Source organism: Sceloporus occidentalis, unplaced genomic scaffold, assembly GCF_023333645.1.
Source record: "Sceloporus occidentalis isolate IW3139 unplaced genomic scaffold, rSceOcc1.0.p SCAF_3, whole genome shotgun sequence".
NCBI lineage: Eukaryota > Metazoa > Chordata > Lepidosauria > Squamata > Phrynosomatidae > Sceloporus > Sceloporus occidentalis.
The window spans coordinates 160,677,653-160,704,508 of NW_028316983.1; the positions used below are offsets into that span (position 1 = coordinate 160,677,653).

The 26,856-nt window shown below is 39.7% G+C and overlaps 1 protein-coding gene across 1 annotated transcript in view; it reads right to left on the reverse strand.

Annotated features, from left to right (window-relative positions):
- The window catches only part of LOC149317013 (enoyl-CoA delta isomerase 2-like), a 36,451-nt gene extending 13,310 nt beyond the window's left edge, over positions 1-23,141 (reverse strand). The window contains exons 1-5 of the mRNA XM_089518798.1: positions 23,010-23,141; positions 13,704-13,773; positions 10,831-10,921; positions 8,597-8,717; positions 1,985-2,074 (exon numbers count right to left, since the gene is read on the reverse strand). Of these exons, the coding sequence (XP_089374924.1) occupies positions 1,985-2,074; positions 8,597-8,717; positions 10,831-10,921; positions 13,704-13,773; positions 23,010-23,126 (489 nt within the window). The 5' untranslated portion in view covers positions 23,127-23,141. The remainder of the gene's footprint in view (positions 1-1,984; positions 2,075-8,596; positions 8,718-10,830; positions 10,922-13,703; positions 13,774-23,009) is intronic.
- Positions 23,142-26,856: the final 3,715 nt, after the last annotated feature.

Here is a 26,856-nt window from a genome sequence, read left to right on the forward strand (position 1 = left end):
TAACCAGGAATGGTGTTTATTGATTGCAGTAAAATGATTTTGGCATTACAGCCAACCCTCTGTATCCATGGAATTTTTATCCATAGATTCCACTATTCACAGCTTGAAAATAATTTAAAAATCTATATAAATTCCAAAAAGCAAAACTTAATTTTGCCATTTTATAATAAGGGATATTATTTTACTTAAGGCTGAAACAGATGACCCTGATGGGGTGGCTTGATGCTGCCCCTTTGAATACCGGATCGGAGCTGCAGCAATCGCACACCGGGACACCAATCTGGCTGTATGTCAGCTCAAAAAGAAGTACGTAGTAGAAAGCCACTCCTTTTTGAGCCAGCAAAAAGCTGACATTTCCATGGCAGTGGGAGCTTTTCGGCATTCCTGCAGCATGCAGCGTATAAATGCCACACTGCTGGAGCACTGCAACACTGCTCACTGTGGGGTTGGGTAGGCGACGTGACACTGGCTTGGGGGCAGCGTCAGGTCATGTGTTGTCTAAATGCCATGCTCCCACGCCTCCCCAAAGCCGGCGTATTGTGCCAGTCTGCTTTGCCCCTTACATTGTATTTAATTGGACATGAATATCCATGGATTTTGTTATCAACAGGAGTCCTGGAACCAAACCCCAGCAGATACCAAGGGCCCACTGAACAAATGATTGAAAGCAAGAACATTGTCTCTGGGGAAAGTAAAGCAGGCCTTCTTTCTCAATCTCCCAGTGCCTCCCACAAAACCATCAAGGATGTGTGCTTGCCAGAAGGAGTCAAGGAGACCAGCCAATAGAAAACAAGGCAATACAGTGGTTGTGGTAGGTGCTGCCGTGGCAAGAGGCTGAAGGCTCCCCCTCCCCTGCCCCAGACCATCCAAAGAAGCAGCAGTTGACTGGAGTGGAGGGAATAAGAGAGTTAAGGAGCTCTTTGGCTCAGAGGCCTGACTAGCAGCAGAAGAGAATCAAAGGAGAGAGGAGATGGAGAAGGGGACAGCTGTCCACTCACACCTGAGTTTCTCTTGGGCAGCAAGGGATGACACCCTCAGAGTTTTTATAGTGTGTCCCTCTTCTTATTGGTAGGTTCCTATACTACCAGTTGTTTTTAGCTTTATCAGGCTCTTGATTGCTTTAAAAGATGCAAGGAATATTCACATCCAGTTCATATGTAGGCTAACCTCACTAACCTTTCACTTTAAAAAAATGTAAGAGCTGGTTCATTCATGCATTTCATATCTCAGTGACTAAAGCATATAGTTATAATTTTGATGTGTGAATGATCTGTCAGATATCTGACAGACAGAACGTCCACACCAGCCCAAATACAAGGCTTTACTGTTACCAGTTTGTACCAGAGGTGAGCAACCATGGACCTCAAGAGGGGTTTGTACTGGAGTTCCCACCATTCTGCATATTGGCTATGTTAGCTAGGGCTAGTGGGAGTTGTAGTTCAGAAATATCTGGAAGGTCACAGCTGCTCACCCCCACTAAATGTATGTGCAAAGACACTGGATGCAGAAAAAACAAGTAATGCACATGGGAGGCATGTGTGAACTATGAGAGCCAGCATGGTGTAGTGGTTTGAATTTTGGACTACAACTCTGGAGATCAGGGTTCAATTCTCTGCTCAAGCATAAAAAACCACTGGGTGACTCTGTGACAGTCACATCCTCTCAACCTCAGAGGATGGCAATGGCAACCCCCCTCTGAAGAAACTAGCCAAGAAAATTCTATGATAGGGTTGCCTTAGGGTCCCCATAAGTTAAAAATGACTTGGAGGCAAACAACAACTATAGAAAAGTACTATTTTTGTTAAACATTTTAGTTATAGAATCTGCATACAATAGAGTTGCTCACTCACTCATACAAACACACACACTCCTTGCTACTTCGAGATTACAACTTGAAGAAGAATTATAAAATCGAAAGAAGAACTAATGCTTGGTTGATAAATTATTGTTTGTTTGTTTTGTGGCAATAGCTTAATCTGCTCACCTTTGCAGCACCCATTATTTTAGGGAAGGTGTAACTTGAGCATCCTTCTGGACACTGACCAAGTTGGGTGAATGGGGTCTGAAACACTGCCTGGATTGGGGGGAAAAACAACACAGAAAGTTTCAGAGAATGTTGTATATGTTACACATGGATAAGTATCTGCCTTTATGCACATATACTTGCACCAAAATCCCATTAAAATAAATTTATTTGTTTCTAAACATGCATAACAGCCAGCGTAATATAGTGGTTTGAGCATTGAACTATGACTGGAGATCAAGATTTGATTCCCTGCTCAGATGCGGAAACCCATAGGGTGATCTTATTTTATTTTATTTTGAGTATTTATACCCAATTCTTCAGTCACAAAGGCTCCCAGAGCAGTTTACATATTGCTAATTTAACACTTCCCTGCCCCTAGTCTTAGTCTAAAAAGACATGACACAAAATGAGAAGGAAAGGACAGGGGGGAAGGGGATCACTTCCAGCAGATACTGCCAGTTTTTCTCTCCCTCCAAAGCCAGGGAATGGAGGGAGGGTACTCCATCTGCTTCTGGGGCTAGGTATGGTGGAGCTGTGCCTGCCTCCTCTTTTCTCCCTTTAAGGCCAGGGTGGTAGCAGTTAAGAAGAAGGAAGGACCTTTCATCTGCTCCTGAGCCTAGGCATGGTGGAGCTGTGCCTGCCTCTTCTTCTCTTCCTCCAAGGTCAGGGTGGTGGCAGTTAAGATGGAGGGGAGGCTCTGGTTCAGTTTTAATCTTGGGCATGTCACATAGTCAGCTCAAATGGTTTCTTCTCTTTCTTTTTGTCTACTGAGAGTATCTGTATGCATTCTCCTTTTATTATGTCACTGGCTTCAGACCATAGTTCTTCTGGTTCTTGGTCTATTATGCTTAGTAGTGTTCCTTATATTGTCAATAAATTTTGATGAGATATTGTTCAGATCATCCTTTGGTTTTGTTATCTTCTTGAGTTTTACTATTATTTTTGATTTGAGTAGTTTGTAATCTGAGCCACAGTCGGCGCTTGGTCTAGTCTTGGCCACCAGTACGGAACTTTGCCATCTTTTAATTCCAATTATATAATCTATTTGGTTTTTGTGTTGGCCATCTGGTGATGTCCATGTGTACAGCCTTCTTTCTGGTTGTATGAAAAATGTGTTTGCAATGAATACTGTATAGAATCGACTATAAGTCAATCTTATGTAGGTTTTGGGGCCAAAATTATGAATTTTGATATGACCCATGGATAAGTCGAGGTTAAAATTTAGGGAGCATGTAACAAAGCATCTAAAGGGTGAAACAAAGGAAAACAATGTCAAAGAAATAACAAAATTCCAGCAGGTATAACTGTTTGCACTCACACTAAAAGCTGGATGGATGAGGGAGTAGAGAGGGACCAATGCTTCCAGGACAGATAACACTATTACCTTTCTGCAGGGAATGGTTCCTTTTTTATAAGAGTCAAAGTACAGTGCTTACACTGACCTGTGGATATGTCGACTTTGTTTTTGGGGGTTAATTATTTGACTAACATTTCTAGACATAGAATCTTTCAATTTCTTCCCTTACTGCGTCTGTGACTGGTGCATATACTTGAATTATGGAGATATTTATAGGTTTTCGATGAAGCCTTCTTGAGAAGATTCGATCTGATTTTGCATTGTATCCTTTTACTGCTTTTGTCACATCTCTTCTTAGTATGAGAGCCACCCTGTTTCTTCACGTCTTTTCATGCCCTGAGTAGAATACTTTGTGGTTGTCTGAATGAAAGTGACTGATTCTTGTCCATTTTAACTCACTCACCCCCAGTACTGAAGGTGGTTATGCAAAGAGGGCCACCTCCACCTCTCTTTGCACAGTGCTAACAGGTGTTAGCTATGGTGTCACTGCTGCTTTCTCACTTTAGTGTCACATACCACTACTGCTGCTGCCCAGTAGCTGTTTGTCTCCCTATGACTTGCCTCCATTGTTGTTTTCCTAACTTTCCCCTCTTGTATCCCCTCATTGTCCTGCAGAGACTAGCACTCCTTCAGGGGGTGGGGAGGGGGGGTTAGATAGACTGAAGCTCTCCTTCCCTCCTTTGTTTCTTCTCCTTCAAGGGCTGGGGTGGTGGTGGTGGTGGTGGTAGGTGTACTGAAGCCCTTCCTCCCAGCTTACTCCTTTGTTCTTGCTGTTTTTGCTACTCCTTTGTTTCTGCTGTCTTCTTTATCCTGCAGGATGCATAGACTTAAGTCTGTTAAAAAAAAACCTGCATATGTTTCTTCTTTTATTTCTTCTGCTAAACAGCCAAGCATAATACTTGACAGCTCTACTTTTGGGGGAGGGTTACGTATTTTTAAATTACTTTAATTTGTTCTCAGTTTTGTTTTGTTGAGCCTTGTTCTGAATTTTAATTATATTGTTTTAATGTTACTATGAACTGGCTTGAGTCCCATTTTAGGGGAAAGGCAGGTTATAAATTAACTGAATATTTCACATGCATAGGGTTTCTGATTCAGTACCTGACTACATGAGAGCTGCTGGCAATAAACCCAGTAGATGATACTGAGTTAGAGCTACCAATTCTCTCACTCAGCAGTAATGGTTGCCACTATCATTGTATTAGTATAAATCTCTATTTTGCTGACCAGGGCACTCAAAATGACAAAGAATAAAATATAACAATCTATAATATCACCATGAAATAAAAACCAAAACATTATTTAACACTCACACACCAGGACAGGACAGGGCAGTCTATTTTCCCAGAGTTAATGTTCTGTTTTGTTTTGTATTTAAATCTGCATACAGGTGGTCCCTAGCATGGGCATCCTGCAGGGCTATCATCTGAATAACTGCAAACAATGTACCTAGATTTCAGCCATTTACCATGTATGTATGGTGGCTTTGTGGGGTTTTAAAAAGAAAAAAAGAAAAAAAGAAAGAAAGAAAGAAAGAAAGAAAGAAAGAAAGAAAGAAAGAAAGTCCATCCAGGACAAAAACTTTTTTTAAAAAAATGAAGGGAGCCATTAGCATACTTTAAAAAAACTTAGCCAATATAACATATTGGGGATGCACACCCCAAAAGTTCCATGACATTTTTTGTCAGTACACAATGATGCAGTGAACTTATGAGCTCAAGCTGTCAGAGGCTGAAGCCCCATCAGGCAGAGAGAGCTGGAGCCAGGCCCAAGGCTTGGGTCTTGGAGTCTGAAGATACAAAAAAGCAGCCGTACCTGCAGCCACAGCAAGGAACCCTTTGGGATTCTGTCACAAATCCTTCATGCAGAAACCTTTTTTAGTAGGAGGGGGCCTAGTCTGGGCCCCAAAATGGAAATTAGAAGAAAAGTGCAGGCTGGGAAAGAGTAAACATTGCTGGATGTATTGTGGGAAGAAGCTTTCAGGTAATCTCCAGAAGGTTCAAATTGTTTTTGTTTCCTTATGCAAAGCTTACCTGCCCTAGTTGTTTCATTCTGCATGAGCATATTGTTAGGGGTTTTTTTTTTTTTTTTTGGGGGGGGGAGTTGCTGAAACATTGAACTGCTCTTCTTTTTTGTGGTGTATGAACCTATCCCTGTTCTCTCCTGCCTCTGATACCAAATGTTCGGTTAGAAACGTTATGTGCATCTAATTTTGCATTTTGCCCTAGTTGAAAAGTCTGAATATTTTTCAATATCATTCCCTCTGGCATAAGAGCAAATTTAGAAATATTGACACTTATAATGAAACTCTGTATCCATGCCCTCAAGGAAAGTCAGAAAAGATAAGCAGATCCCTATCTATCTATGTGTGTGTTTTTTAATATATATATAAACATATGCATACAAACACACAGAGAAAAGAATAGGATGTGCATAAGTATGTATCAGCTCAAGACTTTCCAGAACTCCCTCTGCACATGAGACAAGCATCTAAAAATCAACAAACCTGGGCAAACTTGGCGCATCTTGGAGCAAATCTCCCATGGGCTATACCAGCCCCTGCAGGTAAAACTGGGAGTTGCTTGACATACATCTCTGGTTTCCACCTCACCCAAATAATTTTAAATTTTAAAGGCACAATGGGATGCAAAATGATCAAAGGGAAAATTTCTTTCTCTGTGGGCTTTCTCTGTAGTGCTCATGGGCCAGATATTCCCCACCTCTGATTTAGATAATGGTTCAGTGCTTCCGCGTACAATTTGGGATAGTTAAAAAAGAGAAGCAGAACTGGATATCATCAGTATAGTGATGAGATGCAGTCCTGATACTCCAGATGGCGTCCCACTGCAGCTTCATGTAGATTAGTGAGACAACTGTGGGCTCAGTACTCCCAAAGGAAAAAAAAAAGATGTGAAAAAACAGCTGCTTAAATTCAGCAGCATAACATACCATTGAAAATCATTGCCAAAGCATGAAATGCACTGATACTGCCAACACCTATACTGTACAGGTTAAGAAGCACATACTGTCAGTATTTCACAGATGTAAACTGGGACACATGTGACCAAGCAACATCTGCATGTTATCAAAATGGTAAATGTTATTAATGAGAATGAACAGGAAACTTTGGAGAGGCTGTAGCAGTTTGGTTTTGCCTGTCTAGTGAGAAGGGCAACATTCTGCCCCTTCCTTTCATCTCCCTGCTGCTGGCTTAATTGAGTGTAACCTACTTTTGCATTTTGAATACAGTTTACAGCAACTGAAGTAAGTTGAGGACAAAGGGGGAAAGTGGAAGTAGGAGAAGAAACTAGGATATTTTAAACACAGGTGAAAAAGTGGGCCAACATAGGATTAATTGAGACTCTACTTGTCAAACTGAAACAGCTGGAGGATGTGAAAGCAAAGAGGACAATGTAGAGTTACCTTATAAGTCAATTGCCACAGGATGAAGCTCTCTTCCTCCAAGCACTAACTTCCAGGAATATTCATACATATATGACTTGAACAACTGCAGACCTGTGACCCTTAATACCCATGTCAGCCAAGCAACTCTGAAGTATACCAGAGTCGGCATTAAACATTTGAGGGACACAGAACAACTAGCTTGAATGTACTTCCTCTGATCAAGTTGTTATAAAAGCAGAACTGCTTTCTTCGAGAAGCACCTTTTGGGTTTTTGTTACCCATTTTTTACCCATTTATGGTACATTTGAGCCTGAGGCTTACTGGGAACATTACAAAGTTTTTATTTAGAACCCCAATATGTGGTTTGCCCTTATCATATTCCATGAAGCCCTGTTATGAATGTCTCAATGGTTTTAATAGATTTAAAAGATTTTAAAGGTGTTATTGTGTTAATTTTGTGGAATTTAAGTTATGGGTTGTTTGGATATGAGGATAGAGGATTTAATTTATGTTACTGGTTATTTTATGAATTCTGTGTATTATGTAACATGTTTTATGTATGTAAGCCTCCTTGATCTGCAGGGAGAGGCGGGCTACAAATAAATTTTTTATTATTATATTATTATAAAGTGGGCAAGTATGTCTCTTGCATGCTGTACTTCTTCAGCATTCAACAATTGCATGTTCAATTGTTCATATGTCAGTTTTTAAAAATCTGATTCATCTGATAAAGGACATTTTAATATATATATATATATATATATATATAGAGAGAGAGAGAGAGAGAGAGAGAGAGAGAGAGAAACTCCTGATGCCACATATTGAAGCATCATATTAGAACTGAATATGTGATATTGTATATGCTTCAGAACACATGTGAATCCACATCATTTTGACAGTATGTGCAGTTATATCCTCTCTCATCCCTTTGGCATTGCTCAATATTTCTCCACAGAAAGTACTGAACCTTTTCACGGTTTTGCTAAGAGAACAAATACGTCTTTGTGAAAATAAACACTTGGCTATGATATAAACTCAGACTGTAAAAACAAACAAACCAACAACCAATGAAGCAGTATGAAGTTGGAATTTCTTGCCTTGTGCAAATTCTCATAAATGCCTTTAAATATCATTTTCTTTCCCCCCAGTCTCTCATGATATTGCTTTTTTCATTCATAATTTATAATAGGCAGCACATGGACAACTCAATGAGGGCAGCTGTAATAAATTCAGATGTGCTTTTTACATGTTTAATACACCATAGAGCATCTGTCCAAAGAATCCATTGTGCATGCCACAATTAGGAGAAGAATAGCTGTCTTGTAGCAATCTGAGACTATAAAGAAAAATAATACATAGAGTCCCACAATTATCTCTTTAAATTTATCATGCAATAATATATAGAGTCCCACAAGTATCCTTTTAAATTTATCATGTATTGATACTGTTTCTGTTTTCAGTTTAAATATGAACTGTTATCAGCACATATTTTTTTCAGATGTCTATGTGCATTTGTTTCAGATATTAATGTAATTGTTCAAATATCAAAAGTAATCAAGCCAGCAGTTCTTGTTTAGTTATCAGATAATGGCACAGTCATATTAAGCAGCTAAACCACGAATCTCAGGCTTCAGCTACATACAGAATAAGCGATAGCATGTGCCAAATAGTACTGGAAAAATGTGCTTCGTTCACAAATAACTGTAACCTGCATCCCATCCTCGCATTACACACTAAAATCAAAGGTTCCATGTCAAAAAGCATTTTTTAAGTAACGTTGAGGCTTCCATATGGTGCAGATGACTCACCTTGTCTGAAGCATATACAATATCAAACAGGCCAAGAAGAGTGACAGAGATGCCAACAGCAGGGCCATTCACGACTGCTATTAGTGGCTTAGGAAAGTCAATAAAATGACTGATAAAGTTCCTGAAAGCAGAAAAAGAAGAGCCATTTGTTTCATGGAGAAAAAAAAATCAAAAGCTCATTCTGGCCCATGTTTGAAAAGATTAAATGTGACTGGTTAGCTTTTGCCAAGGTATCTGCTAACTACTAGTGCTTAGAAAAACTGCTTTTTGGACTACAGTTCCCAAAATCTGCAGTCCCTTCTCTTATAAATTTTGCAAGTTGGTGATATTACTACTACTACTACTACTAATTATTATTATTATTATTATTATTATTATTATTATTTATAAAACTAAGGGTAGAACATCAATCATATATAATGAAGAACAAAATAATAAAACATAACACTATAATATACTAAAAATAAAATCCTCACCACGACATCAGTCGCTACACATCTTAACAAAGTTGGGTACACTCAGCAGCTTAATCTGGGTGTTTAGTAGTCTCTCTTGTATGCTACTGGAGCAAGTATGGTGTAATGCTTTGAGTGGTGAATTAGGATGCTGGGAGACTACAGTGTGAATCACCACTCAGTCATGAAAACCCACTGGGCGATCTTGAGCTAGACACACTTTCTCAGCCTAAAAAGAAGGCAATGATAACCTTCTGAGAATACATTTGCCAAGAAAACCTTATGATAGGTCACCATAAGTCACAGTTGAGTTAAAGGCACACAACAACAACAACAACAACAACAAGAAGACCTCCTCTGGTCTGGCTACTTGAGATGTCCTCTACTGAGGCTTCAATTATAGGCTAATGTTTCACTGTGCATATAGATGGATAAAAGTCAGCAACATGAGAGATATCATGTAATGGAGCAATCATTACATCCTCCCCTACTCCAGAATTTGATACATTTTGGATTGGGCCCAGTACTAGACAATTTGGCAGAGCAGCTAAGGAGGTATGTTTTTAATACCTACAACAGATACCAGTGGTTTTCCGTTTCCTGCATTAATGTATGTCTTTATTTTAAACAGTTATATGTCAACAATCTTATACTCCAGAAAGCTCACAAATAGTGATTTATGAAAATATATGTTAGGTGTCCATGTATCCATTGTTGTTGTTCACCTCCATTTTTGGTTTATGGCGATCCTAAGAAATTTATGGTTCATATTTCCCCCCCAGGAGTGGGAGGTAATGGAAGGGGACAGGCTGCATGTGGTTGCAGGGCAAGGTAAACTGCATGCATCTTTTGGGCTGTATGGTTCTCATCTCAGAATTACAGAGTACACATAGGAACTGTCTAGATGAGTTGTGTGAATTATGTAGCCCTGTTGATATTGGATCGCAACACCCAGCATTCCTCACTATTTGCTATGTTGGTTGGGGTTGTTTAAACTTGCAGTACAAGTTCTGCAAGGATGTATAGTTTCTATTCAGGATCTAGACTGTATCCATAGTCCATGGTGCTGTTTACCTATAAGTGGTATCAAACATTTAACATGGAGAACAATGTTGTTGTTAGTTGCCCTCGAGTCAACTCCAAATCATAGCGACCCTGTGGATGAGACATCTCCAAGAATCCCTATCCTCCATTGCCTTGCCAGAGAGACTGCAAGCCCTTGCCCATAACCCGCCTGATCAAGTCTATCCATCTTGTCTTCCTCTCTCTCTTCTACCCTCTACCTTTCCTAGCATTATTGTTTCTTCTAGTGAATGGTGCCTTCTCATTATGTGGCTAAAGTACGATAGTCTCAACTTGATCATCTTAGCTTCCAAGGAGAGCTCTGTTCTGATCTGTTCAAGAGCCCATTTGTTTGTTTTCTTGGCTGTCCACAGGATCTAAGTACTCTTCTCCAGCACCACATTTCGATTGAGTTGATTTTCTTGCTTTTTGCTTCCTTCACTGTCCAGCTCTTGCATCCATACATGGTAGCTGGTAATACAATGGCCTGAACGATTCTGACTTTAGTGCTCAGTTGTATGTCTTTGCTCTTCAGTACCTTTTCCAGTTCTTTCATAGCTGCCCTTCTCATTCCTAGTCTTCTTATTTCTTGACTGCAGTCTCCGTTCTTGTCAATGTTTGATCCTAGATATGGCAATTCCTTAACTATTTCAATTTTCTCATTATCTAGATTGAATATAGTTCAACATAGAACATAGTTAAATGTTTTTTTCATACCTCAGCCAATTGCCATTATTTTTCAGTATCTCAAGCAAATCTTCACCAAAATTGGAAAGATCATTCCCACTAGAGAAGTAATCACCACATCCTAAGATAAAAACAAAATAAAAGAACAGTAAAAGAAAAAGAAAAATGAATGAGACTGCCAACTAACATGCAACAAATTAGGTTTCTGCCATCTAATGGCAATTGTTTCTTGTCCCTGTGATAATCCCCCTCTGCAGATCAACCTCAAATTCTCAGATGCCTCCAAAGATTATTGCTGCCACCAGGATCCCCACTGGATCAGCTATATATACACTATATATACAAGGGGGCCTGGAACCAAACTCCAACAGATACCAAGGGCCCACTGTATAATGTTCTTTGGAATATTACATACGTTCTAATACTCAGAGCCATAGGAAGTCAATGTCAAATCTCCTCTGAACAAATCTTGCCATGAAACCCCTAGGATATGTTTGTCTTAGGGTTGCCATAAGTTGAAAACAACTTGAAGACACACAACAAAAACAAAACTGGTACATTGTTTGTATAGTGACCATGTGGTAGAGCAGAAAATGTTAATACATTCTTTTTCATTTCCGCCCTCCATTTTTTAAAGTTGTACTTTATTATAATGTTTGATGTGGGACACCTTGGATGTCATATCGAAAGAAAAGCAGTACTGTAACGGGACCTTCTCTAAAACCTTACGTTACATTTACCTCTTATCCACAGGGGCTCCCTAGTCACTGACACTTGCCCTGCATTTAACACTATAGCAGATATTTCCTGGAACAGACAAATTCAGGACACAAGGAGAGGGATTGGCACTGCCCCATTAAGTGACAGTGGCTGCTGGGGGTTGCAGTCCCTTCTATTTGGGCTATAGTATTGTTACAGCCTGCCAGAGCCCTAACGGACTTCAAGGGACCAAGGCAGTCTGCCCCCACCTGCTCTGGTTGACACCAACCTCTGGTACACCTGAAGGTTGTAAGAGGATATCTAAAGTGCTGAACCTATTTTGAGAATGGCTCCTTTTTAGATCAGGAAAAAAAAAAACCCCAGAGCAGATTCATCATCCCACTGGCATGGAAGTAATCAGGTTCCTCTGCATCTGTTATAGTGGCGGGTTACAGACCGCTGAAAAGCGGAGGCCTGCACCTGCCCGTTTCCCCGCCGGATCGGGGCCTCAGCAGCCAGAGCGGCAGCCGCTGAGGCCCCGATCCGCCGCTTTCCAGGCCGCAGGGAAGCGGCAAAATGTCGCTTCCCTGCCGCCTGGAAAGTGGTGTCCTTGGGGGGCCAAGCCCCAAGGACACCCCACGACGGCAGGGAGGAGGAGAAAGGGGCCGCTTGGCCCCTTTCTCCTCTGCGTCGCTGGGCGCAGCTGTCTGAAGGCTGCGCCCAGCGACACAAAGCCAGGAAGGAGCTCCGAAACGGAGCTCCTTTTGGGGCCTTGGAAAGGGCACACTAGGCGCCCTGGGGTGGCCCCAATATCTCACAACCGCGCCGCCTTGTTTGGAGGCGGCGCGGTCGTGACGTAGTGATGGCGGCGGCCATGTGGAATGGCTGCTGCCATTTTCTATGCGCGGAGCACGTACTAGGGTTAGGGGCGTCCGGAAAGGACACCCTTTTCTAACCCTAGTACGCGCTCGTCGCGTACTTTAAGGCCTGTTTGTAACGGGCCTAAGTCTTCATACACCTTCTTAGCTATACTTACCATCATAAGTTATACTCCAAAACCATATAAAAGCAAAATCATTTTTATAAAAAAGTTACAACTATTGTATAGCAGTTACAAGCATTTTGTGTCCTTTATTAATATATATCACATTAGTTATCCATTCTTTACTACCTTATCTAAATCTATTCATATCAAACTATTTAATTTTAGACCAGTAATTTTTAAAAAAAACACACACCTAAAATTGTTATTAAAATCTTCATTCCCCTTGCTTCTTCTTTTCACTATACACTTTTCATAGTTACACAAAGGTATAATACTATAAATTATATTACTAATTCATTTCCCCCCTTCTTTTCTCTTTTTTCCTTCATTTCCCCCCTTCCCCAAGTGCTCCCCATCACCAGAGCCTAGTATCTTATTACTCTACCCTCCAAAATTGTAACTCTTCCTTCTTTTAAAAGCCTTTTGTACAAATATTTTCCATATTGCTTCAAAGTCATTTCTCTTCATTATTCCTTTTTTTAACCTTAATTCCGCAAGTTAACCTATCATTAATTGTTATTTGTCATATCTCTTTGTACCAATCTTGTATTTGTAGATCTCCCTGATCTTTCCACTTTTTTGCTATAATTAATCTCGCCACTGTTAATAGCTTTGTAATTAGATCCTTTATAGCCTGGGTACCACCAAAAATCTTGCCTAGCTATTCCGGAAGGTTCCAAAGGTGCTCTGTACAGGAATACCCAATTGCGTAATTCACAGAGACCACAGAGAAGAGCTAATTCTCATTCACATATTGCAAAGGCCATACGGAGGCTTTCTGAATCTCTCATCTGCTTTCTTGAATCTACAAATGGGAAGCAAAGGGTAGAGGTCCTCCTGACCAGTCTGGCCTACAAAGAAACCACTGCAGTTCAAGAGCTTTCAGCATGTGTTCCTTCAAGCACTGGAAATTGGAAACACATGCTTGTTGAAGACCAAAGGCCAAGATACAGACAGGAAGTCTGTATTTATCTTTTCCCCAGAGAATAAATTTCAAGCTCGACGCAGCAGTTATAACTGAGCAGATTTCAAGAGACAGGAAAACAGCCACCTTTAGTCCTGGCAGGTGGATATTCTTTCTCCTGCTTTCCTCCCACAGGGGATAATATTTGGCCTCTGTTAATAGCAACCCTTTCGGAACTTCCAGGAGATTAAATACCTGTTATAACGATTAAGGTGGAATCATCCTCGGCTGCTTCTTCAAGTGCTTGCATAATTTCTCTGTACATCTGCATGAAAAGAGAAAGAAGAAGATGGGGAAGAGAGGGAGGAGAGCATTCAGCCAATCTCATCTGGATATTCTAAATGGAACAAACTGTGGAACTCCCTCCTTTACTATGTTTTAGAGAGACAGTAAAGACTAATAAGTTTATCACACATCATTTCCAGCCCAATCCAGGCACGGGGTAGAATCAGGATGGAACGGGCAAGAACTGGTGTTATTGCACAGGAAAAAGCCTCAGACGCCACCAGGAGTCTGCAAGCCATTCCCCAGCCATGCTATGGTAACCAATTTTGAAGAAAGATCAGGTTAGAAATGACATGTGATAAACTTATATCACATGTCATCATAGCATGTCATCAAACTTCTAATGTTGTGTTCTTATTTTATCATAATGAATGTTCTGCTCCTGTTTCCCTTTTATTGTTCTGATGTATTTGCTGTATTTCATTTTTACAAAATTAAAAAAAAATTGCTTTGCCTGTTCCCATCTCCTTTGCTGATCATCTGCCTCTCTTTGCTTTCCTATCTTTATCTGTGGAGCATCACATTCCATTTAAAATTCTTATTAGCAGCACAGGATATACCCTCTTTCCATGCTGTACTTGTGGATAGTTGAATACAGAAGTAATAGAAGAATTCTCATCTAGACTCAGGATGATAAAGAAAATGATTATCAACCAAAATCCAGAGCTTAGAAGTAGAACAGCTCTCAGAATCTCTCAGACAGCATGCACTGAAGAGTTTTCGATTTGTAAATAAAAATGAACTTCCCCAGGTTCTGACAACCGTATTTAAAACCAAGCCATGTAGGAATATAGGAAAGTGCCTTCCACTGATACATCTGGTCCAGTATTGTTAACCATGGACAATACACTATTATAGCAGTATTATTCCACTAACTGCCATGACTGCCTCCTGTGAAATCTTGGGATTTGCAGTTTAAGGAGGGGCATTCAGGATTCTCAGTGAGAGAGCTCTTAGGCTTCACGAAACTACAAATCCCAGGATTTCACAGAATGTTGCCACAGCAGGTAAAGTAGAATAATAGTGCAATAATAGTGTAGTGTGATATTGATCCATGATTGGCAGCAAGCAACTGCCTAGAGTTTCAGGTAGATTTTTTTGTTTTTGTTTTTGGTAGCCCTGAAGGGAGATAGAGATTGAATATATTAGTAGGTTGGGCCTCCTTTAATATGCATAGTACTTGAATGAAGACTGGAATCCTATTGGGCAGTGATGAATATGTAACTACCATAGTGTTGTGTCTTCTTCCCAGGATCCAGTTTCAGACTATAACAGACAGTGAATCAGAAAGACAAGGTGTCATACCTGGTTCCTAGATCTCAAGTTCAGACTATGACACAGAGAGGGAAACAGAAAAATAGGGGGATGTGCCAGTGCTTGAAACAGACAGCGACACTCCCCAGCAGCCATAATACATAGACATGGACTCAACAGTACCTATTACAACCAAATGTAGATGAGAAAGGATGGGGCTGGAACACTCAGAGTATTTAAGCAGGAAACATCAATAAATCAGATAATGTCTGCAGCCTGCAGGAGGCTGCCAGACCATAAGTATTCTACCAACTCCCAATGCTGTTGCTGACAACCAGCCATTCTGCAGGAGACAACACCTTTGTCTCTTTATTCTTGGCTCATGTTTCCAAAGAACTTTAGACCCTGCATCATAAGCTGACCACACTACTTCCTTGGACTGATGCCTTGGATTTATTGCTGTACCCTAGTGCCCTTGAGGAGCCAGTGTGGTGTGGTTGTTTGAGTGTTGGACTATGACTCGGGAGACCAGGGTTTGATTCCTACTCAGTCAGGAAGATGCAGAGAGTCTATGAACATTTAGAAAGCAATTCCATAATCACAAAAAGTCAACATGGGTTTCTGAGAAACAAGTCAGGCCAAACTAATCTGATTTCCTTTTTTGATAAAATTACCAGCTTGGTAGACAAAGGGAATGCTGTAGCTATAGCATATCTTGATTTTAGTAAGGCCTCTGACAAGGTCCCTCATGATATTCTTGTGGTCAAGATGGTAAAATGTGGGTTAGACAATGCTACTGTTAGGTGGATTTGTAATTGGTTGACTGGCCGAACCCAAAGGGTGCTCAACAATGGCTCCTCTTCATCTTGGAGAAAAGTGACCAATGGGGTATCACAGGGTTCTTTCCTGGATCAAGTGCTATACATCTTTATCAATGACTTGGATGAACAAATAGAGGGCATGCTTATCAAATTTGCAGATGACACCAAATTAGGAGGAGTAGCTAATACTCCAGAGGTCAGGATCAAAATTCAAAATGACCTTAATAGATTAGAAAGCTGGGCCAAAACTAACAAAATGAACTTCAACAGGGAGAAATGTAAGATACTGCACTTAGGTAGAAAAAATGAAATGCATAGATATAGGATGGGGGAAACCTGGCTTAAGGAGACTATGATGTTTATCACACTATACCCTTAAAGTGCCACAATTCCAGTTTGACTCCTCTAGCTGCCTCCTGTTGCATTCTGGGATTTGCAGTTTTAAGGAGGGGTATTTGGAATTCTCAGGCAGAGAAGTTCTCTGCCTGAGAATTCTAAATACCCCTCCTTAAAACTGCCAATCCCAGAATGCAACAGGAGGCAGCTAGAGGAGTCAAACTGGAATTGTGGCACTTTAAGGGTATAGTGTGATAAACATCACTGTGTGAAAGGAATCTAGGAGTCTTAGTAAACCACAAGTTGAACATGAGTCAAAAGTGTGATGCAACAGCTAAAAAAGCCAATGCTATTTTAGGCTGCATCAATAGAAATATAAATCAAGTGAAGTAATAGTGCTACTCTATTCTGCCTTGGTCAGGCCTCACCTAGAATACTGTGTCCAGTTCAGGGCACCACAATTCAAAAAAGATGTTGACAAATTGGAGCATGTCCAAAGGAGGGCCACCAAAATGGTGAAGGACCTGGAAACCATGCCTTATGAGGAAAGTGTTAGGGAGCTGGATATGTTTAGCCTGAAAAAGAAATGGTTAAGAGGTGATATGATAGCCCTGTTTAAGTATTTGAAGGGGTGTCACACTGAGGATGGAGCAAACATGTTTTCTGCTGCTCCAGAGAACAGGATCTGGAATAATGGATGCAATCTACAGGAAAAGAGATTCCATCTTAACATTAGGAGGAACTTACTGACAGTGAGAGCTGTTTGATAGTGAACTCATTCCTCGGAGTGTGGTGGAGTCTCCTTCTTTGGAGGTCTTTAAGCAGAGGCTGGGTGGCCATCTGTTGGATATGCTTTGATTGTGAGTTCCTGCATGGCAGAATGGGGTTGGACTGGATGGCCCTTGCGGTCTCTTCCAACTCTATTATTCTAAGAAACCCACTGGGTGACCTTGGGCAACTCACATGCTCTCAGTCTCAGGGGATGGCAATGGCATACTTCCCATGAACAAATCTTGCCAAGAAAACCCCATGACATGGCTTAGGGGTGCCATAAGACAGAAAGAACTTGAAGGCACACAACAACAACAATAACAACTGACCTGGACTGTCTGGATTCTGAGAACTGTATACATCTGGTTGGTATCTCCTGTACATGACTGGGGCTGCTTCTGTCTCATCAATGACAGACCTTGCCTATTACTTTGCCCGTGGCTGGCCTCCAAGACAGGACAATTGCAGTAGCTGCTTTCTGGTAAGTGGGGATTGTGGGACTTTTGTTGTTCCTGCATGTCCTCCAAGCTGGGTCCAATATAGGGATAGTGAATTATTCCCAGTTATGAATGCATGACTCCAGGTTATTCATAACTCTCCAACAGGATTCTGACCAAAATGTTTATGGCGCTGTACAGAAGGGCCCTACAGGGCGCCGTCGTTACGTGCGAGGGGCGGCGCTTCCAGACGCGACTCACCCCTCGCACATGATGAGGGCGTAAAAATGGCAGCTCCCTGTACAAATGGTCGCCACCATTTTTACGTGACGGACGCCTAGCGTCCGCACGTCCCGGCACCTTTGTGATGCCGCAAGTGCGCCATTGGCACCTTGCAGCATCACAACCACGCCGCAGGAAGAACCCGCTTTTTGCTGTGTGAGGGAGCTGTGTGGTTTGTCTGCTGCGGCTCCCTCGCGCAGCAAACCAGGGTGGCGGGAGACCACCCTTTTTGGGCGGTCTGTATCCCACCTATGTTAATTATATTGACACCTGTTCATAGTTTCACTAAATCACTAAAGTGTTCAAACATTTCACATCATGTACCATATCTTAGGTATCATTCCATTCTGGGACATTTTTTTCCCATAACTGACAAACATTATCTTCTTTCAGTCAGTCAACCAAGTGTCATTGTACTGTCACAACATTGCAAATACTATCCGTCAAGAACATGTTTCAGTGAAATAGTAATACAAATAGTCTGACCCAGAGCAAATCAAACCCATTCACTTGCTGAAGTTGGTAAAATATTTCCTAATCTGAGCCCAAAAAAATTGGGCAACTTTCCAACATGCATATTACCATCACTAAGTATAATCAGTAGGCTATTTAGTTGCAGTTTACTGACCAAAAAACAAAAAGAAGTCCAGAAACGTATGTGCATTTCCTTAATCATTTTTAATCTCAGGCAACCAAGAATTATTATAATGAAAATAATAAAAGTCCATCTTTAAACCTCTTTTGAAGAGTGTGGAACAGCCCATAAATTGCCATTTCAACCAATAATTGATACTAAGCAAGGTCAACCAATAAAAGTGCACATATTAGAAATTAAAGATTGGATTTAGCTCATTAAATCCTATGAAATTATTCTATATTGCAATTATACCTGACCTTTTTTTTTCCTTAAAAAGTTGTTACTGCTCTCTCTCTTTGACCCTGTGTAGCCAGTTTTGACATTAATGCTCCCTTAAGTACAGCCAGAAGTGGATAACAACCAGTTCATAAAGTGTTCCAAGATTTACACATGGAAGAAAAAAAAGGGGGGGAGGTCTCTGTACAGTCATCTTCTACTAAGACTGCTCCTGCCTGGGCATCTCAATTCTACATCTAGCACTATGAATGCAGGAGATGGACATATCCTCCAACATTTCACAGATGAGAAACATAACACAAGTAGTCCAGTAACATCAGAATGCAGTTAAAATAGCAACATTTATTAAAGAGATCAAAAATATAAGCTAGGAGAGACTGCAGCAGGTTGGTTTCATCTCATTCTACACTGGAAAAGCAAGATTTTGGCCTCTCCCTCCTCCCTTCCTCTCTCCCTCCAGTGAGTTAATTGAATGCAAATTACTTTTGTACTTTGAACCCAGTTTGCATCAATGGAATTAAATTGAGGACAAAAGGAGATGGTGGGAGAAGGAGAGAAAAACTGGGACATTTTAAAAGCAACTGAAAAAAGTAGGTTAACAGAGGCTTATTGGCACTGTCCCTGCCAAATCTGGACAGTCGGAGGCTATTAATTGCAACAGGACAGGGCTGAATTGAAGTTAGACCAAGTGCCTATGCTTCAGAATGATCTGATTTCATTTGAGACTCCGCCAGCAACAGAAATTTTATCTCTAACCAAGCACAACAATCAATAGCTAACTGCTTAGATATGAGAAAACTGGAGCCCCATGAATTAAAAGAAGGGAAGGCCAAAAAGAAAGTCACCATTTTTGCAGGTATACACAATGTAATCCCCGTTCTTTAAAGAATAGGTCAATAGTAACTACAGAAAAGACCACTGAAATTCAGGCTCTGACACAACAATGACAATCAATACAGACAAAACCTGAAATTTCTTGTCAGTCTTGGAACCTGGCAGGTTGGAGATAGTGATTTTCTAGATTATATAAATAAGTTTCAAATCCTGCTGTTTCAAGACACTTGGCTAAGGCAGGAAATTTGGTTGCCTGGATATGTAGCTTATTCAACTACTGCAATATCTTCCCTCATGGGTGGTAGACCAAGTGGAGGTTTGGCTAGACTGACATCTACTTCTCTTTCAAGCCCAGTAACTCAGCTTGGGCTGATTCCATATGCTATGGCTGTGTTTATAAAAATACATTGCACTCTTATATTTTTGGTAACACCTATGTCCCTCCCAAGAGCTCACCATATTATGATGAAGATTGTTGGAATAAAATAGAAGATTAATTAGCTGAGCTTGAGTTAGGGCTTTAGGAAGCCCATCTGAATTGTGGCAATATTTAGAAGCCTGAAACTCTAAAGATGTGAAGACCAATGATTCTGGGCTCATTTTTAGACATTTGTAACAAAACTAAATGTAACGTTAATTAATGGCTCTCATTTAGACAACTCTGAGGAAGAGTTTACTTATATAAGTAACTTTGGTACAAGCGCAGTAGATTATGCAATGATTTCCTACTCTTTTCAATCTTTATTTCTATCTTTTACAGTTGATTCAGTAGTTGGTAGTGATCATCAGTCACTTAGATTCTCCTTACAGTGGCCTAATAATGCTACCATAAATGCTGGTCTCCACATAAACTTTGAGCAAGTACTACTAACACCAGATAAAAGAATTAAATGGAATCCCTTGCTGCAATCAGGTTTGTAGCAGAGGCTTTAGTCAGAAGAATTTTTGAAATTGAGAAATGATCTGGTCCAAACATCCAGTATTGAGTTAGCAAGTCAATTATATGTACAATTTACAAACACCTAAAATCATTCTTCTTAAAAAAGGTATCTCTGTCTCGACATTATCAAGCTAAAGGGAACAACATATGGTTTGATAAGGACTGCATCAATCAGAAAAGGAAAATGGGAAAAGTCATTAAATTATATCATTCTAGTAATTCCTCTATAATTCCGTCATATTTTTTTGACATGCGTAAAAGGTATCAAAAATTAATTACAGAGAAAAAAGGATTTACTATAAAGAACAGTGGAAGAAATTAGGCCTAGTGCTTTTACAAAAGAACCCATCTAAATTCTGGGAAACAATTGCAAGGCTGGAAAAAAGATCAGTTCCCATTTTAGAGGGAACTATTGTTAAGACCAATTGGGAAAGATATTTTAGGAGGATATTTAATGAGCCTGACCATTCTATGACATCTTCTGAGAATTATACTGAATGCAACTGGGAGCACCACTGGGGAAGTGTTTCAGTAGATAGGGCCAAGTAACGAATTCGAAGATTTTAAAAAAGCAAAGCCCCTGGTGAAGATGGTCTTCCACCAGATTCCCTTATTGCATTCCCTAACTGGTGGGCTCCGATTTTAGCATCATTGTTTTCCTTAATCAACAACTCTGGAATTACACCATCAAATTGGTCATCTGCTATTGTGGTCACAATCTATAAAAAGGATCCTAGAAACGATCCAGCAAATTACAGGCCATTTAGCCTTTTGGATGTCTCAAGGAAGATTTATGCCAGATCTCTTCTTGATAACTGGAAGACTTTTTGGAAGATCAAGCAATGCTAGCTCCAGAACAGGTTGGCTTTTGTTAAGGCAGGTCAACTTTGGATAGTTGTTTTATGTTCAGATTTATTATTGACAAATATCTGACCAGAATTGTAAATTGTTTTTGTAGCATTCATTGATTTGAAAGCTTCTTTCAATCCTATCTCAGGGGAACACCTCTGGATTAAATTACAATCTATGGGCATTGATATGAAACTTTAAAAATGTATAATGGGTATATAGTCAGATAGATCTTTGAAAGTCAGAATAGATGAAGGACATTTATCTGACTCAGTACCAGTAACAAAAGGAGTAAGCTAATGGTGTTTACTTGCTACTCTTCTCTTCAATGTATTTATCAATGATGTAGTGGAGTTCTTAAGAGGTAACCAATATTTTTCCAGTCAAAATTGGAAATAAGAAATATTCAATCCTCCTGTATGCAGATGGCACAATCCTGATTCCCTACACTCAATGAGGCCTATGTAGCTTGCTGAATCAGTTCAGCTTATATTGTAAGAATGAACTGCTTTCTATCAATTACCACCGATACCCAGCCCAATACAGCACTGGAGTCTGGTCATATGGCATAAGTCTGGGGAAAAGCCAGCATAAAAATGCAGGGGGGAGGGAGAGATAAATAAACGTATAGGGAATGGTTTTTCAACACTGCTATATCATTGAGCTATGGAGGCCTGAATCTAATTAATAATCTGAATTACAGAAGGCCTTTTGAATTCTAAGAGTCAAATTGCTGAACAGTTAAGTCAACATTTATTTAAACTTCAAGGATTCATTCGGTCTACTGTAGTTGAGACTTTAGGTCATGACACTGAATAAGTTGCACAGGCCAACAGCAGCCTGAAATAGTAGCTCAGAGATGTTTGGCTAAAACAGACAGATCTTAATGACAATTGTTTACATGGTCATTTATTCTGACATGAAATTGGGATACGCCAAGATCCCATCATTACCCTGGAACAATTTTTATGCTTTTCAAATGACTTCAATCTCTAATTAACCCCTTGATCATATAGATTTAAAAGGGAATGAAACCCATTAGAAAGTTCTCATTTCAAGATAATAGCTCACATTATGAAGCTTTGAGAGATGCAATTTGCAAAAGGGCAAAAACCTACATTTTCTTTGAAGAACATTTTGATTAAAGGGCCATGAAATATATCACATTTCTGTGAGACGGCTTCTTTCTAGAAAAAGAATGTTATGAATCTTTCTTGACCAAATTTTACCGTTTGGCTAATTTAACTGGAACAAATGTCCAGTTGTTAATTCACTTTTTGGCATGCATATCCTGCTAGCATTTGACAAATAAGTTACGTATTATAGGGCTATACAGACTATGACACATGCCTTGACTCCATCCCCAGAGTGCCATGATGCCATGTGCCATTCCAAAAAAAAAAATCTATTATTATCCTGGCTGGATAGGGCCCACTTTCCTGGCCGGATGGGGCCCACGGCAACCTCACACCGTGGCCCCAATCTGACCTTTGGAAGTGCAAAAAGGAGCTACAAAAAGCGGGTCCTTTTTGCACCATCTAAAGGGTGCCATAGCTGCGGTGGCGTGGCTGTATGGTGCCACTTCAGCACTGCTTTATCTGGACACTGCACCAGAGATATATCATGATGCCATGTGCCATGTGGAGCGGCACATGGCATCATGGCACTCTGGGGATGGAGTCAAGGCATGTGTCATCAAGATGCTGCACCCTGACTCTGCCCACAGGCCAGCCTTCCGGGCCAGTCTGTATAGGGCCTATGTATATAATTGCAACAAATCAGGATTCAGTAACACAGAAGTTACTTTACTATACTTACCACAAGATTAATAGCATTTTTTTTGTCTGGGCGATTCAACATTATTTTTGTGATCTTGTCCTTGGTGGTGACCAGTAGAGTTTTATATTCACTTTTCCTCTCAGCAGAAGCTGTCATTTCCCTGTTGACAGAATCACAAGGCACCAGGTTGGAGGACGTATCTACTCATACAAGGTGAACTCTATTCTCTGTTCAACAAAACATGAAATTATCAAAAAGTCCAAAAATATAAACCTGAGTTGTTAATTGCATCCTATTTATTTACTAAGGTTGTATGAGTGTAATTCAATGCAAGTTGGATCAGTGAATAAGTTGTACTGCCAGATGAGTTGAACCTCCTGTCAGCCTTCTTCACTGTTCAGTTTTCACAATGCTACATAGAATCTGGAAATACTATGCCATGGCTGATTCTGAGTTTGATATTCAGTGGTGTATCTTTACACTTCACAGTCTTAATCTAGTAACTTTATAGCTGCCTTCCATGTCCTAGTCTTCTTCTCCTTTCTTGATCCAACGTATAGACTATTCTTCAGTATCTTGATATCTTCCCTATAAATAAATAAGTCCAAGAGCAAAACAAGCCTGAACTCTCCACAGAAACCAAAACGACTAAACCAAGCTTCCCAGGTTATCATACTTTATCATGACATGACTCACTGGAAAAGATGATAATGCCTGGAAAAGTGGAAGACCATGTTACTAATGGATTGGCTCAATAAAGGAAGCCACAGCTCTGAGCTTGCAAGATGTGAGCAGATATGACTGGGGCTCTTGCAGGTCTCTTATTCACAAGATTACCATAAACTGAAGCTGACTTGACTGAAAATAACAACAAATATTTGTACTTAGTAGAATTGCAAAATAATACTCAGAGTGTAAATTCTATGAGTTTTATCACTCATTCAGTAGCTGTCATATGGTATAATTTTTTTCCTTTCTGTGTAAAATCCATTGAAGTCCCAACACTGATAACTGAAAGAGAGATGCAAAATGTTTTTTTTTAAATTTTTAAAAAATGTTTACAGTACTTGAAAAATATTTTTCTTAATTTGTATGCTATTTAAAAATGCCATAATTATGCAAGCTATTACCATGAAATCTCATACAGGGGAACTCTCAAGTAAATAAGGCTTACTTCCAGATAGTGTTGGAAATATAACAATGCTCTGCACTGAGGAGTCAAGAGTGGGCAGTAGCAATAGAGTTAGAAAGTCTGAGTGACCCAAAGTATCCTCCCCACTCTCTCAGTTCTTCCCTAGAATGTAGCTAGATTAGAATAGTAATAATAATAATAATAAATTTTAGTTGTGTTTCCCCGCCTCTCCCATAGGATTGAAGCGGGGTTACAGACTAATTAAAAACCATTACACAATCTCATAAAAACAGAATAAATAAACTCCAATATAAAATTCTACCCTAATACTACTACCCTAAGTAACCACAATATCTTTGAATGGTATTCCTATAATAAAGCTTTTACTTTGTTTCTCTAAGTCTAAGCTATTGGTGTCATTGCTTCTTAGTCAGGATCTCTAACTGGTGCATGTACTAACTCTAATAGAACTTCATCACAGTAGGGAGGGGAGATCCTGTGGGAAAAACAGGAGCTACACGCAATTTAAAAGTACATTAGAATTTAAACCAAACTTGCAAATTCGGTTAGTTTATCACTAGGGACAACCTGAGTGAAATAACATGAAATTAATCCAAAAGCAAAGCAGAGAAAAAGGCAGCTTTTTTACTTTTGGGTTGTTCCGAAAGTAAAAAGATGCCAGTTTTCTCCACTTTGCGTTCAGATTAAATTTATGTTATTTCACTTTAACTGCGACGTCGTGTGATAAACTTTGGGCATTTCCAGGTTTTCTTTGGTTTAAATCTAGTTTAACTCCCACGGAATCTTGCTAGTATAATAAACTCCATAGATAGGAATACTGTATATACTCATGTATAAGTCTAGAAATTTTAGTCAAAAAATTGACCCATAAAAACTGAGTCAACTTATCCATGGATCAATGTAAGTACTGCACTTTAACTCTTATTTAAAAAAGAAACCATTCCCTGGTGAAAGGCAAAAATGTAATCTGTCTTGGAATCACTGACTTGGAATCATCCCCCCCCCCCCCCATTTTCTCATCCTTTATTTTAAGCAGAAACTGTTATGGCTTTTGTAAGTTCTTGGGCATTGTTTTCTTTTGCTTCATCCTTTGTTACATGCCCCTAGATTTTATCCTCGACTTATCCATGGGTCATATCAAAATCCATAATTTTGACCCCAAACCTTGCCCTTGACTTATACATGAGGTTGACTTATAGTCGAGTATATACGGTATGTCATTGCATTAGCACAAAATACCCTTACACACATTTTCTGAGTTAGCGCAAACATCACATCCAAGACATATTTTTTTTGTGTAAGTGGCTGTGCTAAAGAGTTGCCCAACTTTTAACACAACTGGTATAGAATCTCTTTGTACAACCTCTTTGTACAACTTTTTTCAGACCCTGAACTAAAAAGAAACAGTTTCATTTTATTAGCATTAAATTGGATTTCAGGCGCAGTTTGTTGTGCATTTTTACTATGTTATCAACTTCGGCTTATGGCAACCCCATGAATGAGATAACATCAACATGCCGTCACCCACTGCCCTGCTCAGGTCTTGCAAACTCAGATCTGTGGCTTCCCTGACTGAATCAATCTACCTGTAGTGCATCTCCCTCTTTTCCTACTGTCTTTCACCTTACCAAGCATTACTATGATTTCTAGTGAGTCACATCATCTCATGATATATCCAAAGTACAACAGCTTCAGTTTAGTCTTCTAGTCAGAGTTTAGGTTTGGTTTACTCTAAAATCCACTCATTTGTCTCTTTAGCAGTCAACGGTATCTTTAGAGGTCTTATCCAGCATCACATTTCAGATGAGTTATTTTTCGTTCTGTCAGCTGCCAAGCTTTCACAACCATACATAGAAAGTGGAAATTGGCTGTTTTTAATATGATTGTTTGCATGTTCTTACAGCCTTTTGTTTGCACATTGAGAAAGTATTGGAAGACTGGGAGTAATCCTGAAGTTTGCAAATGGAAAGAAAAGAATAGAAAAAGAAAAGACATTCTAAGGAAGGAAGGAAGGAAGGAAGCTCAGTGAGGTCTGGCCATACCCTGCCGGGATAGAACGCTGATTGCTTAGGAGAAGGGGCAAAAACTAGTTGGAGGAAGAACAGAATGTGGTGGCTAAATAGAAGATGAATAATTTGTCAGAGTTTGCCAAAGTTTTAAAGAACTTGGCCAAGCTTGGCAGTAACACTTTACATGTGTGAGCATGTATGAGACGTCTTGTCACCGGTTGATTTAATCCAACCCCATGAATTTCATAGAATTTCAAGAAATAGAACAGAATTTCAAGAAATTGTCTATACCATCCTTTTATCAGTCCTAGTGTGTGTTTGTTTTAATGAATACTGGAAAAAAAGCAACACTACGAGGTGTCCAAAACAAAACATGGTAATGACTACTTCATTAGTATCAACTTACATAACCAATTATTTTTCCATTGTAACTTTCCAAGCTCTGCTACTTCCTTACTGCTCAAACAAAGAACAACTTTCTCAGTCTAAAATTAACAAAATATTTTTTCCTGAAAAATACTGAGTGATATGACAGTAATATTAAACCAGCCTATTGAAATGCTGTGTGTGTGTGTGAGATATTTGGCTGTATATACACCAGAAACTGCTAAACGTTCCCAAAACAGGATTAAGAATCTTGAAAGATTAATACAATTATAAATTGGCCAATAGCAAACATGGTATAAAAGTTGCACATCTATTCTTCTCTAGAATGCACTGTGTA